The sequence below is a fragment of the Pomacea canaliculata genome, linkage group LG4 (genome assembly GCF_003073045.1).
Source record: "Pomacea canaliculata isolate SZHN2017 linkage group LG4, ASM307304v1, whole genome shotgun sequence".
Lineage (NCBI taxonomy): Eukaryota > Metazoa > Mollusca > Gastropoda > Architaenioglossa > Ampullariidae > Pomacea > Pomacea canaliculata.
The window spans coordinates 34685744-34700409 of record NC_037593.1 but is presented as its reverse complement, the minus strand read 5'-3'; the positions used below and the strand labels follow the sequence as shown (position 1 = coordinate 34700409).

At 43.4% G+C, this 14666-nt stretch overlaps 1 protein-coding gene across 7 annotated transcripts in view; it reads left to right on the top strand.

Moving 5' to 3' along the window:
- Window positions 1-14666, top strand: part of LOC112563084 (nitric oxide synthase, brain-like) — a 98985-nt gene that overhangs the window by 22858 nt on the left and 61461 nt on the right. For all 7 annotated transcript variants that reach the window (XR_003098958.1, XM_025236805.1, XM_025236808.1 and 4 more), the window contains 3 exons: window positions 339-1334; window positions 7447-7583; window positions 10936-11190. Coding sequence is in view for 6 of the 7 variants with exons in the window: in XM_025236805.1 (XP_025092590.1) it covers window positions 339-1334; window positions 7447-7583; window positions 10936-11190 (1388 nt within the window). In the remaining variant the exon portion in view is untranslated. The remainder of the gene's footprint in view (window positions 1-338; window positions 1335-7446; window positions 7584-10935; window positions 11191-14666) is intronic.

Genomic DNA, 14666 nt, shown 5'->3' with positions numbered 1-14666 from the left:
ACAAAGATAAAGTTGCTTGGTATGGTGTTGACAACATGTCATCTGTCAATCACGAGGAAAACGCTGGTAAACAACCTGTGGCACGTGCAGGTGTTGATGAGTGAGATCTTCCCAACCTGCTTCATTGTTGTTATGCCGGCTTTGGGCACGACTTGTCTCCCCTGTGTCCCCACTACAGCAGTCTCTGCTTTGTTACTGTTCGTTATTGCTCACAGGTACAGGTATTACTTATCTGTATATATTGTTAGTACGAGTAGTATGTGGCATCTCCCCCTGTGGGTTAATAAAGTTGTATTGTTGTTGTTTTGTGTTTATGTTTACGCCCACACCCTGAGTAGGTTGGAGATATCATCCTCCGCATCAACGACATCAACCTGGCCGACATGAGCTACGACAGCGCCATCGAGATCCTGAAGGCGGTGCCGACAGATGCTCCAGTCGTGCTGCTGCTGCGGGGTCCCGAGGGCTACACCACCCACCTGCAGACCACCTTCCTGGAGAGTGGCTTGCCCCACACCGTGCGCGTCACGCGCGCCGTGCAAGACTCGCTGATGGGGCGCCTGCGCAAGACCTTTTCCTCCAACGGCTCGTCGTCGCCGGTGAAGACTATCAAGCGCCTGTGTAAGGGGAGCGATGACAACGCCGACAATAAGAACGCTGGAGCTGCCGATGTGGACACGCTTGACGTCATCGAGGCCACCCACACTGCGTGTCCGGATGACGTCAGCAGCAGTCCAGGTCTTGCCCTCCATGACACCATGGCCGTTGTGACAAACGATGACAAAAAATCAGTTGAAGACACCATCCTGGAACACGAGATCAGGGGTTCGCCAAAGATTGTCTTGACGACACCAAACGTTCCGGACAAACGATCCAACGGCGAAATGTCGGAATTGGGATCTGTGAGTGGACAACAGGCCATTGGCCACAGCCGCAAGGCCATCGAGATCGTCCAGGACAACGACCAGATTACCGTCGTCGTCAAGGGCGACGTGCGCATCGAGAGCTCCAGCGACGGCCATCAAACACCCAAGCGCTTTGTCATCAGCAGCAACCCTCGCCCTGCGGCCCACAGTGCAGACGACAACTACAATCACAAACCTAGTAACGGCCATCTGCAACCGCAAGATCAGAGTTCGCCGGAGAATCAAACGGACGGCGAGGCCTCGGACACAGACGAGGGGAGAATGGGGGGAGCCCGCAACAGACACAGCGGAGGGGCGCAGAGAGGTGAGCGGCGTGGGTCGGCCACCAGCCCCAAGCGGTTCGCCAAAGTCCACAACCTGCTGGACAACAAGACCTTTGTGGACGTCCTGCACCAGAAAGTCATCGAGGTCAGTCAACCGTTGTGCCGTTGGTTGTGTGAGTGGTGGAGGTCAGTGCTCTCGTGATATAGTTTACATACATCACTAGGGTCAGTCAACCGTTGTACAGTTCTTTAATAATTTAACTGACGTCCAACATTTTTAAACAAACTATTGAGGTCAACCAATGTTTCTTTCACTCTTTACTCGTCATTGAACTCAGTTTACTGCTATTTGTTAAATCATGGGGTCAGTCCTTTACACAAATCATGGGGTCAGTCCTTTACACAAATCATGGGGTCAGTCCTTCTTTACCCAAATCATGGGGTCAGTCCTTCTTTACACAAATCATGGGGTCAGTCCTTCTTTACACAAATCATGGGGTCAGTCCTTTACACAAATCATTGAGCTCCTTTGTCTACACCTGTCATTGAGTTAATGTTTTTGAGCGCATGTTCTCCTGCTTCTCTAAACACACCATTGAGGTGAGGACATTTCCCTCAGTCAGGGGCCGATCACTCAATCCATGTGTTACTGCACATTACATCTTGACACCCGCTACAATATAAATATTGTCGGCAATACACATTACAATATACACACTGTCAGCTATACCCTCTACAATATATATATACTGCTAGTAATACCCTCTACAATATATATATACTGTCGGCAATACACATTACAATATATATATAATGTCAGCGATACCCTCTACAATATATATATACTGCTAGTGATACCCTCATTAATATATATATAGTGATACCCTCTACAATATATATATACTGTCAGTGATACCCTCTACAATATATATAATGTCAGCGATACCCTCTACAATATATATATACTGTCGGCAATACACATTACAATATACACACTGTAAGTGATTCCCTCTACAATGTATATACTGCTAGTAATACCCTGTACAATATATATATACTGTCAGCAATACACATTACAATATACACACTTTAAGCTATACCCTCTACAATATATATATAATGTCAGTAATACCCTGTACAATATATATATATACTGTCAGCAATACACATTACAATATACACACTTTAAGCTATACCCTCTACAATATATATATATAATGTCAGCGATACCCTCTACAATATATATATAATGTCAGTGATACCCTCTACATATATATATAATGTCAGTAATACCCTGTACAATATATATATACTGTCAGCAATACACATTACAATATACACACTTTAAGCTATACCCTCTACAATGTATATACTGCTAGTAATACCCTGTACAATATATATATACTGTCAGCAATACACATTACAATATACACACTTTAAGCTATACCCTCTACAATATATATAATGTCAGCGATACCCTCTACAATATATATATAATGTCAGTGATACCCTCTACAATATATATATAATGTCAGTGATACCCTCTACATATATATATAATGTCAGTAATACCCTGTACAATATATATATACTGTCAGCAATACACATTACAATATACACACTTTAAGCTATACCCTCTACAATATATATAATGTCAGCGATACCCTCTACAATATATATATACTGTCGGCAATACACATTACAATATACACACTGTAAGCGATACCCTCTACAATATATATACTGTCAGCCATACTCTCTACAATATATATATATACTGTCAGTGATACCCTCTACAATATATATATAATGTCAGCGATACCCTCTACATATATATATAATGTCAGCGATACCCTCTACAATATATATACTGTCAGCCATACTCTCTACAATATATATATAATGTCAGTGATACCCTCTACAATATATATACTGTCAGCCATACTCTCTACAATATATATATATACTGTCAGTGATACCCTCTACAATATATATATAATGTCAGCGATACCCTCTACAATATTTATACTGTCGGCAATACACATTACAATATACACACTGTAAGTGATTCCCTCTACAATATACACACTGTCAGTGATACCCTCTACAATGTATATACTGTCATCCATACTCTCTACAATATATATATACTGTCAGTGATACCCTCTACAATATATATATAATGTCAGCGATACCCTCTACAATATATATATACTGTCGGCAATACACATTACAATATTCACACTGTAAGTGATTCCCTCTACAATATACACACTGTCAGTGATACCCTCTACAATGTATATACTGTCATCCATACTCTCTACAATATATATATACTGTCAGTGATACTCTCTACAATATATATAATGTCAGTAATACCCTGTACAATATATATATATACTGTCAGCAATACACATTACAATATATATATACTGTCAGCAATACACATTACAATATACACACTTTAAGCTATACCCTCTACAATATATATAATGTCAGCGATACCCTCTACAATATATATATACTGTCGGCAATACACATTACAATATACACACTGTAAGCGATACCCTCTACAATATATATATACTGTCGGCAATACACATTACAATATACACACTTTAAGCTATACCCTCTACAATATATATAATGTCAGCGATACCCTCTACAATATATATATACTGTCGGCAATACACATTACAATATACACACTGTAAGCGATACCCTCTACAATATATATACTGTCATCCATACTCTCTACAATATATATATACTGTCAGTGATACCCTCTACAATATATATATAATGTCAGCGATACCCTCTACAATATTTATACTGTCGGCAATACACATTACAATATACACACTGTAAGTGATTCCCTCTACAATATACACACTGTCAGTGATACCCTCTACAATGTATATACTGCTAGTAATACCCTGTGCAATATATATATACACAGACAGTGATACCCACTAAGGACCAGATAGAGATATGTCAGATGAGAGATGACTGTAACTGGTGTGACAAACATGGCGGCCCTACAGTCACAAGGCGTGGTGGTGTAGACAGGTGTTGGATGGGAAGTGTTGTGACAAGCAGCCTGACCTACAGTCACCACCACTTGTGACCGCACGCGCCGGGGGCTAATAATAAACTGAGCACAAGTCCTCAGCGGAAGGGCACTTCCGGGCAGCAAGTGACGCAAGCAGGGACCTGCCTTCTACACTGTCAGCTGACCTCACCACACTGGTGTGATACCATGGACACACTGGTGTGATACCAAACACACTGTTACACACACACTGGTGTTACACTCACACTGGAGTTACATCACACACACTGGTGTTACACTACTCACATTGGTGTTACATTCACACTGGTGTAACACCACACACACTGGTGTTACACTCACACTGGAGTTACACACACACTGGTGTTACACCACACACACTGGTGTTACACTCACACTGGAGTTACACACACACTGGTGTTACACCTCACACACTGGTGTTACACTCAAACTGGTGTTACACCACACACACTGTTGTTACACCACACACACTGGTGTTACACTCACACTGGTATTGCACCACTCACACTGGAGTTACACACACACTGGTGTTACACCTCACACACACTGGTGTTACACCACACACACTGGTGTTACACCTCACACAAACTGGTGTTACACCTCTCACAAACTGGTGTTACACCACTCAATCTGCTGTCATGCCATACTCATTATGTCCTGACACTGACAACAGCTGACATGAACAGGAAGTGTGAGGCAGTGTGTACTGCTGACAGTCCTTTGATCCCCCTCCTGCACCCCCTTCCCTGGTCAGTAGGAAAGTGCTTCCACCTTAGGACGATTTCGCACTATGGAGGGAGAGGGAGAAAGGAGGAAACCGGAGTACCCGGAGAAAACCCCCGACGCCACGCCCTGTAGACAGGGTGTCACACGCTGTGTCCCGAGACGAGATGTGAACCTTAGCCGCTGACTGCAGGGGCGACAAGTGCACTACCCGGCGCCCCTTGTTTTCGGCGTTTCAATAGCGGGTAGCATCACTGCCTGCACCCTGTTCGTCACACTGCCAGAGGTCGCTCCTTTCCTTTGTGACTGTGGACAACGGCGGAAGGTCCCTGTGCACAGTGCAGGTGAAGTGGTCCGCTGTCCAGTGGCTGACCGACCGGAAACCCTGGGGACCTCTCCTTACCTGGCAGTAGCTTAGTAGCCTACGACAGCAGTAGGGGATAGGTATCAGCGGTGTAGGAGGTAGGTGTGAGTAGAGTAGGATGGAATCAGTTTGCTTGTGTAACTCATGTAGATAATACATTTTATATCCACTGACCCTGTGTCACTCAGCACGTGCTGTCCGTCTTGTCGTCGTCGTACAAAGAGATGACGGACACATTCCTTCAGCCGCTGACAGTTGACAGTTGTACCGACTCGCGCACCTTCCCTTACAGAACGTGGACAGTTGAGGTGAACACATGAGTGACAGAGGCTGACCGACCGCAAGCTGACCGACACACCCAAGACATCGCACGTTTTGTTTGGAAAAGTCGGGTGGTCTGTGGGCTGCGAGGTGGGCTAAGTGCGGGTGGGTGGTAGATGGATAGAACACAAGGCGAGGTAGAGTAGACTACATAACTCACCCGACGAGTAACACCTGCAACCGCAGTGAAAAAATTTATTTTCCTTGGGAGTCAGAAGTCAGCCAGTGGTCCCTTGACCGCCACCTGTCTTTGGGGGATGACATGGACAGACGAGCAGCTGACAGGCCGCCATCTTGTCTACCGTGGGCGACAGTCAGCAGTCCTGTACAGGAGACCAGTCCAGTCTCTGGCCTTCGTGAGTCAGTTGCTCCTCTGACCACCGCGGTGTTCCTTACCCTCCAGGGTGCCTTGGACAGTCTTCCACAGGATGTCGTGAGGGTCACGTGACAAAGAAGGCCAGCCTCCGTACCCTGACTGTTGAAAGTAGAGGTTCCTGGGTGTCCTACGAGTGTGGCCATCTTGTTTCCTACAAAGACTTTGGTTCTGTGTTCTTCGTATGAGATTTGGCTATGGCTATGCCAGACCCTATGTAGTCTAGCCATTGCCGCTGCTGCTGTTGCGATCCTGATGGGGATATCAGGCGTGGAGTTGTCGTCCTTGCAGACGGTGGCTCCCAAGTATTTGAAGAAGCTGACATCTTGGAGCTGCACCCGTTCACAGAGATCTCTGCTTTGTCACTGTCACTAACCATCACTTTGCTCTTGTCAGTTCTGGTTTCTATGTATGTACATGTGAACTGTCTGTCAGTCTGTGGGTGAGGTCTTGAGGTCTGTGTCAGTGTCTGCTAACAGGTCTGTCGTCTGCAAAGCGTAGGCTGCCGATAGGATTTCCACCAATTGAGATGGAAGTATGATGGTGGTGGTGAGCTTCGAGCACGATGTTCTCCAAGAAGATATTAAACAGTACCGGTGATAGGGTACATCCTTGTCGTACACCTACTGTGTTGCTACAGTAAGCTCATGTTTGGTTGTTCAGCAGCACTGTACTCGTTGACCTATTGTACGACACTTCGACGACTTCTTCTTCACATGACATCAGGCCCTCGTGCCAGACTCTGTCAAATGCCTTTTTAAAGTCAATGAACCTGCGGTAGAGGTCCCGCTGATGCTGAAGATGCTTTACTATGAGAATGTGACAGTTGAAGATCTGCTCACCTGTGCTTGTACCTGGCGTGAAGCCAGCCTGTTCCTCTGCCAGCAGCTCTGTGGTGGTTGTGATGCGCTTGTATCACCCTCGGTAGGAGAGCTTAGGCCCTACTTCATGGAACAACAAAGGGGAACGGGGTGAAAGGTCATAGGGCTTTAGAATCCTGACTAACCAAAGGTCGCAGTGTTTAGTAGTTATCAGCTTTGTAGTAAAATGGAAAAACTGAATAGTCCGGCCACATGATAGATATAAATGCCTTATCTTGAAGTGTATAAACATATTTATGTTTGTATGGGAAAGAATATGTTAATTTGAGCGTGTGTGTCAGTGTGTGTCAGCGTGTGTGTAAGTGTGTGTGAGTTGTGTGCATGTGTTTTGTATTTTTGTGCACTCTGGGTATGTGATGTCTTCACAACATTACCTGCACCAGAGCGACTGTCTGTGTGTTCAGAACACCACGTACACTCCACAGCGGTTTGAAGTCGTGTGTGTGTGTTTTCACAGTCTGTGTTGTCAACCCAAACAGTCTGTGTGTCTGTGTGTGTCTCCAGAACATGACTTGCACCCCAGAGAGGTGCATGGGGTCGTTGATGAACACAGCCGTGAAGACAGGGCCACCCAGGAGAGGGGAGGACCTGCTGGTGCAAGCCAAGGACTTCATTGAGCAGTACTTCGCCTCCAACAAACGGTCGGTGGCACTACAGTGTGGGGGCCCTCACTCTCCCCCTCCCCCTAGCGTTGCCTGCAGTAACTGGTCTCACATCAGATGTAGTCTGATGTTTATTACATAACATACTGTAGGTCGTCAGGGTTAGTGTATTGCACGTACACACACACAAACACACTTATGTACAGCTGCTTGGTACACTAGAAGCAGGGTTAGTATGTCTTCTCTACTTGATATCTACAATAGGCTACATGGAGTTGGGTACATCTGTCTTCTCTACCTTAGAACTATAATAGGCTACTTGAGTAAAAACTGTTTTCTACTTTATAACCACAAGAGACTACATAAGCACTACAAGTGACCTCATCGTAGAGAATGGTGGCTTTGCTGATTGTGCAGATGATACATGTACAGTAGGTAGAGTACTGAGTTATTATACATGTACACTAGGTAGAGTACTGAGTTGTTATACATGTACAGTAGGTAGAGTACTGAGTTATTATACATGTACACTAGGTAGAGTACTGAGTTATTATACATGTACACTAGGTAGAGTACTGAGTTGTTATACATGTACACTAGGTAGAGTACTGAGTTATTATACATGTACACTAGGTAGAGTACTGAGTTATTATACATGTACACTAGGTAGAGTCCTGAGTTATTATACATGTACAGTAGGTAGAGTACTGAGTTATTATACATGTACACTAGGTAGAGTACTGAGTTATTATACATGTACACTAGGTAGAGTACTCGATGATTGTATATGTACACTAGGTAGAGTACTGAGTTATTATACATGTACACTAGGTAGAGTACTCGATGATTGTATATGTACACTAGGTAGAGTACTGAGTTATTATACATGTACAGTAGGTAGAGTACTGAGTTATTATACATGTACACTAGGTAGAGTACTGAGTTATTATACATGTACACTAGGTAGAGTACTGAGTTATTATACATGTACACTAGGTAGAGTACTTATGGTTATACATGTACACTAGGTAGAGTACTGAGTTATTATACATGTACACTAGGTAGAGTACTGAGTTATTATACATGTACACTAGGTAGAGTACTGAGTTATTATACATGTACACTAGGTAGAGTACTGAGTTATTATACATGTACACTAGGTAGAGTACTGAGTTATTATACATGTACACTAGGTAGAGTACTGAGTTATTATACATGTACACTAGGTAGAGTACTGAGTTATTATACATGTCACTAGGTAGAGTACTGAGTTATTATACATGTACACTAGGTAGAGTACTGAGTTATTATACATGTACACTAGGTAGAGTACTGAGTTATTATACATGTACACTAGGTAGAGTACTGAGTTATTATACATGTACACTAGGTAGAGTACTGAGTTATTATACATGTACATAGGTAGAGTACTGAGTTATTATACATGTACACTAGGTAGAGTACTGAGTTTATATACATGTACACTAGGTAGAGTACTGAGTTATTATACATGTACAGTAGGTAGAGTACTGAGTTATTATACATGTACACTAGGTAGAGTACTGAGTTATTATACATGTACTAGGTAGAGTACTGAGTTATTATACATGTACACTAGGTAGAGTACTGAGTTATATACATGTACACTAGGTAGAGTATGAGTTATTTACATGTACTGTAGTTATTATACATGTACACTAGGTAGAGTACTGAGTTATTATACATGTACACTAGGTAGAGTACTGAGTTATTATACATGTACACTAGGTAGAGTACTGAGTTATTATACATGTACACTAGGTAGAGTACTGAGTTATTATACATGTACACTAGGTAGAGTACTGAGTTATTATACATGTACACTAGGTAGAGTACTGAGTTATTATACATGTACACTAGTACTGAGTTATTATACATGTACACTAGGTAGAGTACTGAGTTATTATACATGTACACTAGGTAGAGTATGATTTATATGTACACTAGGTAGAGTACTGAGTTATTATACATGTACATAGGTAGAGTACTGAGTTATTATACATGTACACTAGGTAGAGTACTGAGTTATTATACATGTACACTAGGTAGAGTACTTATGGTTATACATGTACACTAGGTAGAGTACTGAGTTATTAGACATGTACACTAGGTAGAGTACTGAGTTATTATACATGTACACTAGGTAGAGTACTGAGTTATTATACATGTACACTAGGTAGAGTACTGAGTTATTATACATGTACAGTAGGTAGAGTACTTATGGTTATACATGTACACTAGGTAGAGTACTGAGTTATTATACATGTACACTAGGTAGAGTACTTATGGTTATACATGTACACTAGGTAGAGTACTGAGTTATTAGACATGTACAGTAGGTAGAGTACTGAGTTATTATACATGTACACTAGGTAGAGTACTGAGTTATTATACATGTACACTAGGTAGAGTACTGAGTTATTATACATGTACACTAGGTAGAGTACTGAGTTATTATACATGTACACTAGGTAGAGTACTGAGTTATTATACATGTACACTAGGTAGAGTACTGAGTTATTATACATGTACAGTAGGTAGAGTACTGAGTTATTATACATATACACTAGGTAGAGTACTGAGTTATTATACATGTACACTAGGTAGTGTACTCCATCATTATACATGTACACTAGGTAGAGTACTGAGTTATTATACATGTACACTAGGTAGAGTACTGAGTTATTATACATGTACAGTAGGTAGAGTACTGAGTTATTATATATGTACAGTAGGTAGAGTACTGAGTTATTATACATGTACACTAGGTAGAGTACTGAGTTATTATACATGTACAGTAGGTAGAGTACTCGATGATTGTATATGTACACTAGGTAGAGTACTGAGTTATTATACATGTACACTAGGTAGAGTACTGAGTTATTATACATGTACAGTAGGTAGAGTACTGAGTTATTATATATGTACAGTAGGTAGAGTACTGAGTTATTATACATGTACACTAGGTAGAGTACTGAGTTATTATACATGTACACTAGGTAGAGTACTCGATGATTGTATATGTACACCAGGCTACACGTCATCACAATAGCTGTTTAGTCACATGACACGATTGTTATACTAGTCGTCGTAAAACATGTCATTCAGTTTTTGGCGTGTGTGTGTGTGTGAATGCTGGTCTATGTGTCTGTGTGTGTGTGTGTGTGAATGCTGGTCTATGTGTCTCTGTGTGTGTGTGTGAATGCTGGTCTATGTGTGTGTGTGAATACTGGTCTATCTGTCTGTGCGCGTGTCTGTGTGTGTGTGTGTGTGTGCTGGTCTGTGTCTGTGTGTGTGTGTGTGTTCTGACCTATGTGTCTGTGTGTGTGCTGGTCTGTGTGTGTGTGTTCAGTCTCCACACGCCTGCGCACCACAAGCGGTGGGCGGAAGTGCTGGCGTCAGTGGAGCGCAGCGGGTCGTACGAGCTGACGACGGCGGAGCTGAGTTTCGGCGCCAAGACTGGCTGGCGCAACGCCCCCCGCTGCATCGGTCGCATCCAGTGGAGCAAACTGCAGGTGTTCGATGCCCGCCACATCACCACTGCCCGCGGCATGTACGAAGCCCTGTGCAACCACATCAAGTACGGCACCAACAAAGGCAATCTCAGGTGAGCAGCAGGGCTCAGCACGTCACGTGACATCACACTAAAGACTCTCTGAAGTGAGAGAACGTCAGGTAACATCATAGAGGCTGAGGTCAGGGTCAGAGCACGACACACAGACTGGTTGACAGCTGACATGTCAGTCGTGGTATGTCTGTGTCACACACGCTGACACATGTACACAGCTGTAATAACGGCCACGAGGTGTGTGGGGCAAAGTGCAGAGTAAGAAGGTGTCCATCGTCTTCAATGACGTGCGTGTGCGTGTGTGTGTGCGTGTGTGTGTGTACCTGTGTGTGTGTGTGTGTACGTGTGTGTGTGTTTGTGTGTGTGCGCGCGCGCGTGTGTGTGTACGTGTGTGTGTGTTTGTGTGTGTGCGCGCGCGCGTGTGTGTGTACGTGTGTGTGTGTTTGTGTGTGTGCGCGCGCGCGTGTGTGTGTGTACGTGTGTGCGTGTTCCGACTCCCGCAAGGATTGAGGGGAGCATGCACTGAGTGCAGCAGTTGTACAACAGTTTCAAAGTGTGAGTGGTTAGGCGAGACCAGCGCGTGTTTGTCACGTGGCGTGTGACAGGCGGCCTACCACCGAGGTCCATGCCCAGCACTTGTTTACCTCCACTGGCTCAACTGTTGACCCCTGGAGAATTAGAGGAGCACAACTGTCCAGAGCATCTAACATCCTCCATGACATCCAATACTTTTGAAAGCCACGTGTGGGCGAGAAATATGACAGGAAGAGGAAACTAGAAAAGGATAAAGATTGGGGATGAAAAGCACAGGGAGAGACAGAGGAGGAAGGGGCTGGTGACATCCCTCACCTGTCTCCTCCTCTCTAAAAGGCGACACGTAAGGGTGAGCCCTTCTTTTGTGTTCCTTCAGCATGCAGGCGGGACAACTCCGCACCTCGCCAGACAGGAAGTAGGCTCTGAGCCGCCGAGTGGTTTGTCGGCCAATCCGGAAAATAAAGAAGGAAAGATAACCGCATTTGGCCCGTCGCTACAGCCAAAGCAAAAGCGGTATCAGTGTTAATTTGCTTTTTGCGAAGGGTCCTGTCCGGTGAAATGAGATTGCGCTGCCGCCCTCGCCTAATGTACTTTTCACTTCCTGCCATGCGCCGCCACAGATTTGATTTTTGTTATTGTCAGTTGAAAGGGGGGCACCCGGCGCGTGCCATCCACTGCCTGTCCTCAGCCATCGCCACAGCTCCTGGCGACAAGAGGAGGGTGTGGCAGTGGCAGCACTTAATATCTGCGACATCAGGCTCCTGGTCACTCTCCTGTCTCCTGGCAACAACAGCGCCTCAGGCTGTGAGCTCCTTCCACTCGTCATCACCGCGTGAGTTCAGCGCCACACGGCGAGTGTAGAGTGAGAGAACCACTCACAACCGTTTAGGCCATCACACAAGTCAACAGCCACTTGCTGAGAGAACTGTCAGCGCGTTAGGGATAATTCCGGGATAATTCAGGGATAATTTCATTACTGCTGTAAAGTGGAGTGTGTCATAACATGCAGTAGCGGACATTTCTCTACCGCACTTCTTTGTAGAGTTGTCCACCATACTGTTTTGTATATTGTATATCGTAGTGCACTTCTACATCATGCTGTGCTATACAACTTCTACATCAGGCTGTACTATACAACTTCTACATCAGGCTGTATTATACTTTTACATCAGGCTGTATTATACTTCTACATCAGGCTGTATTATACAACTTCTACATCAGGCTGTATTATACTTCTACATCAGGCTGTATTATACAACTTTTACATCAGGCTGTATTATACTTTTACATCAGGCTGTATTATACTTCTACATCAGGCTGTATTATACAACTTCTACATCAGGCTGTATTATACTTCTACATCAGGCTGTATTATACAACTTCTACATCAGGCTGTATTATACTTCTACATCAGGCTGTATTATACAACTTCTACATCAGGCTGTATTATACTTCTACATCATGCTGTACTATACAACTTCTACATCAGGCTGTACTATACAACATCTACATCAGGCTGTATTATACTTCTACATCATGCTGTACTATACAACTTCTACATCAGGCTGTACTATACAACATCTACATCAGGCTGTATTATACTTCTACATCATGCTGTACTATACAACTTTTACATCAGGCTGTACTATACAACTTCTACATCAGGCTGTATTATACTTTTACATCAGGCTGTATTATACTTCTACATCATGCTGTACTATACAACTTCTACATCAGGCTGTACTATACAACTTCTACATCAGGCTGTATTATACTTCTACATCATGCTGTAACTATACAACTTTTACATCAGGCTGTATTATACTTCTACATCATGCTGTACTATACAACTTTTACATCAGGCTGTATTATACTTCTACATCAGGCTGTACTATACAACTTTTACATCAGGCTGTATTATACTTCTACATCAGGCTGTACTATACAACTTCTACATCAGGCTGTATTATACTTCTACATCAGGCTGTACTATACAACTTCTACATCAGGCTGTATTATACTTCTACATCAGGCTGTACTATACAACTTCTACATCAGGCTGCACTATACAACTTCTACATCAGGCTGTATTATACTTCTACATCATGCTGTACTATACAACTTTTACATCAGGCTGTATTATACTTCTACATCATGCTGTACTATACAACTTTTACATCAGGCTGTATTATACTTCTACATCAGGCTGTACTATACAACTTCTACATCAGGCTGTATTATACTTCTACATCAGGCTGTACTATACAACTTCTACATCAGGCTGTACTATACAACTTCTATATCATGCTGTATTATACTTCTACATCAGGCTGTAAGTCTATAAGTTTACACGTAGTCAACAGAGCTGTAGTTGTATAGGTGGCACTTGTTACAAGCAGTAAGTTGTTTTCACTCTACGGCCCACTGTTTTCACTCTACGGCCCACTGGTTGTTTCCACCCGCTGGCTGACAAGTGTCTGCTACCCGTCTGACATTACAATGTGAAATGCACTGCGTGCAAAGAACAAAAGGACGATGAGGTGAAGTCAAATGTCTGTGAGTGACAGGTATTGATGACAGACAGGTATTGATGACAGACAAGCGGGGCCTGAAAGAAGCCGGAAGAGTATTCAGGGTCTGCAATCAATTGCCGAAAAGAAAGGTTAAAGGTGAGGGGTCACTTGCAAAGCCTAGCTGTATGTCGCCTCTCAGCCCAAACCATGTTTGTATCTCACGAGGGGGTTCGTGATGAAAGGGTGAAGTTCTACGATGTTTTGCCGCATTCTTGGCTGAACTAGCATGTTTCACGATGGACCACTCCGCTGTCTGATGACAAGGGAAGTGTTGCTCTAGGTGACAGTTTGCGTCACTGTTGTGTGTCACAGGTAGCGAGGGTTTCACGACCAGTGAAATGGCAAAGACTTCAAGAATGGCGGCTGTGATGAGTCATAATTTCAGCTCATCACACTGACTTCCGCATC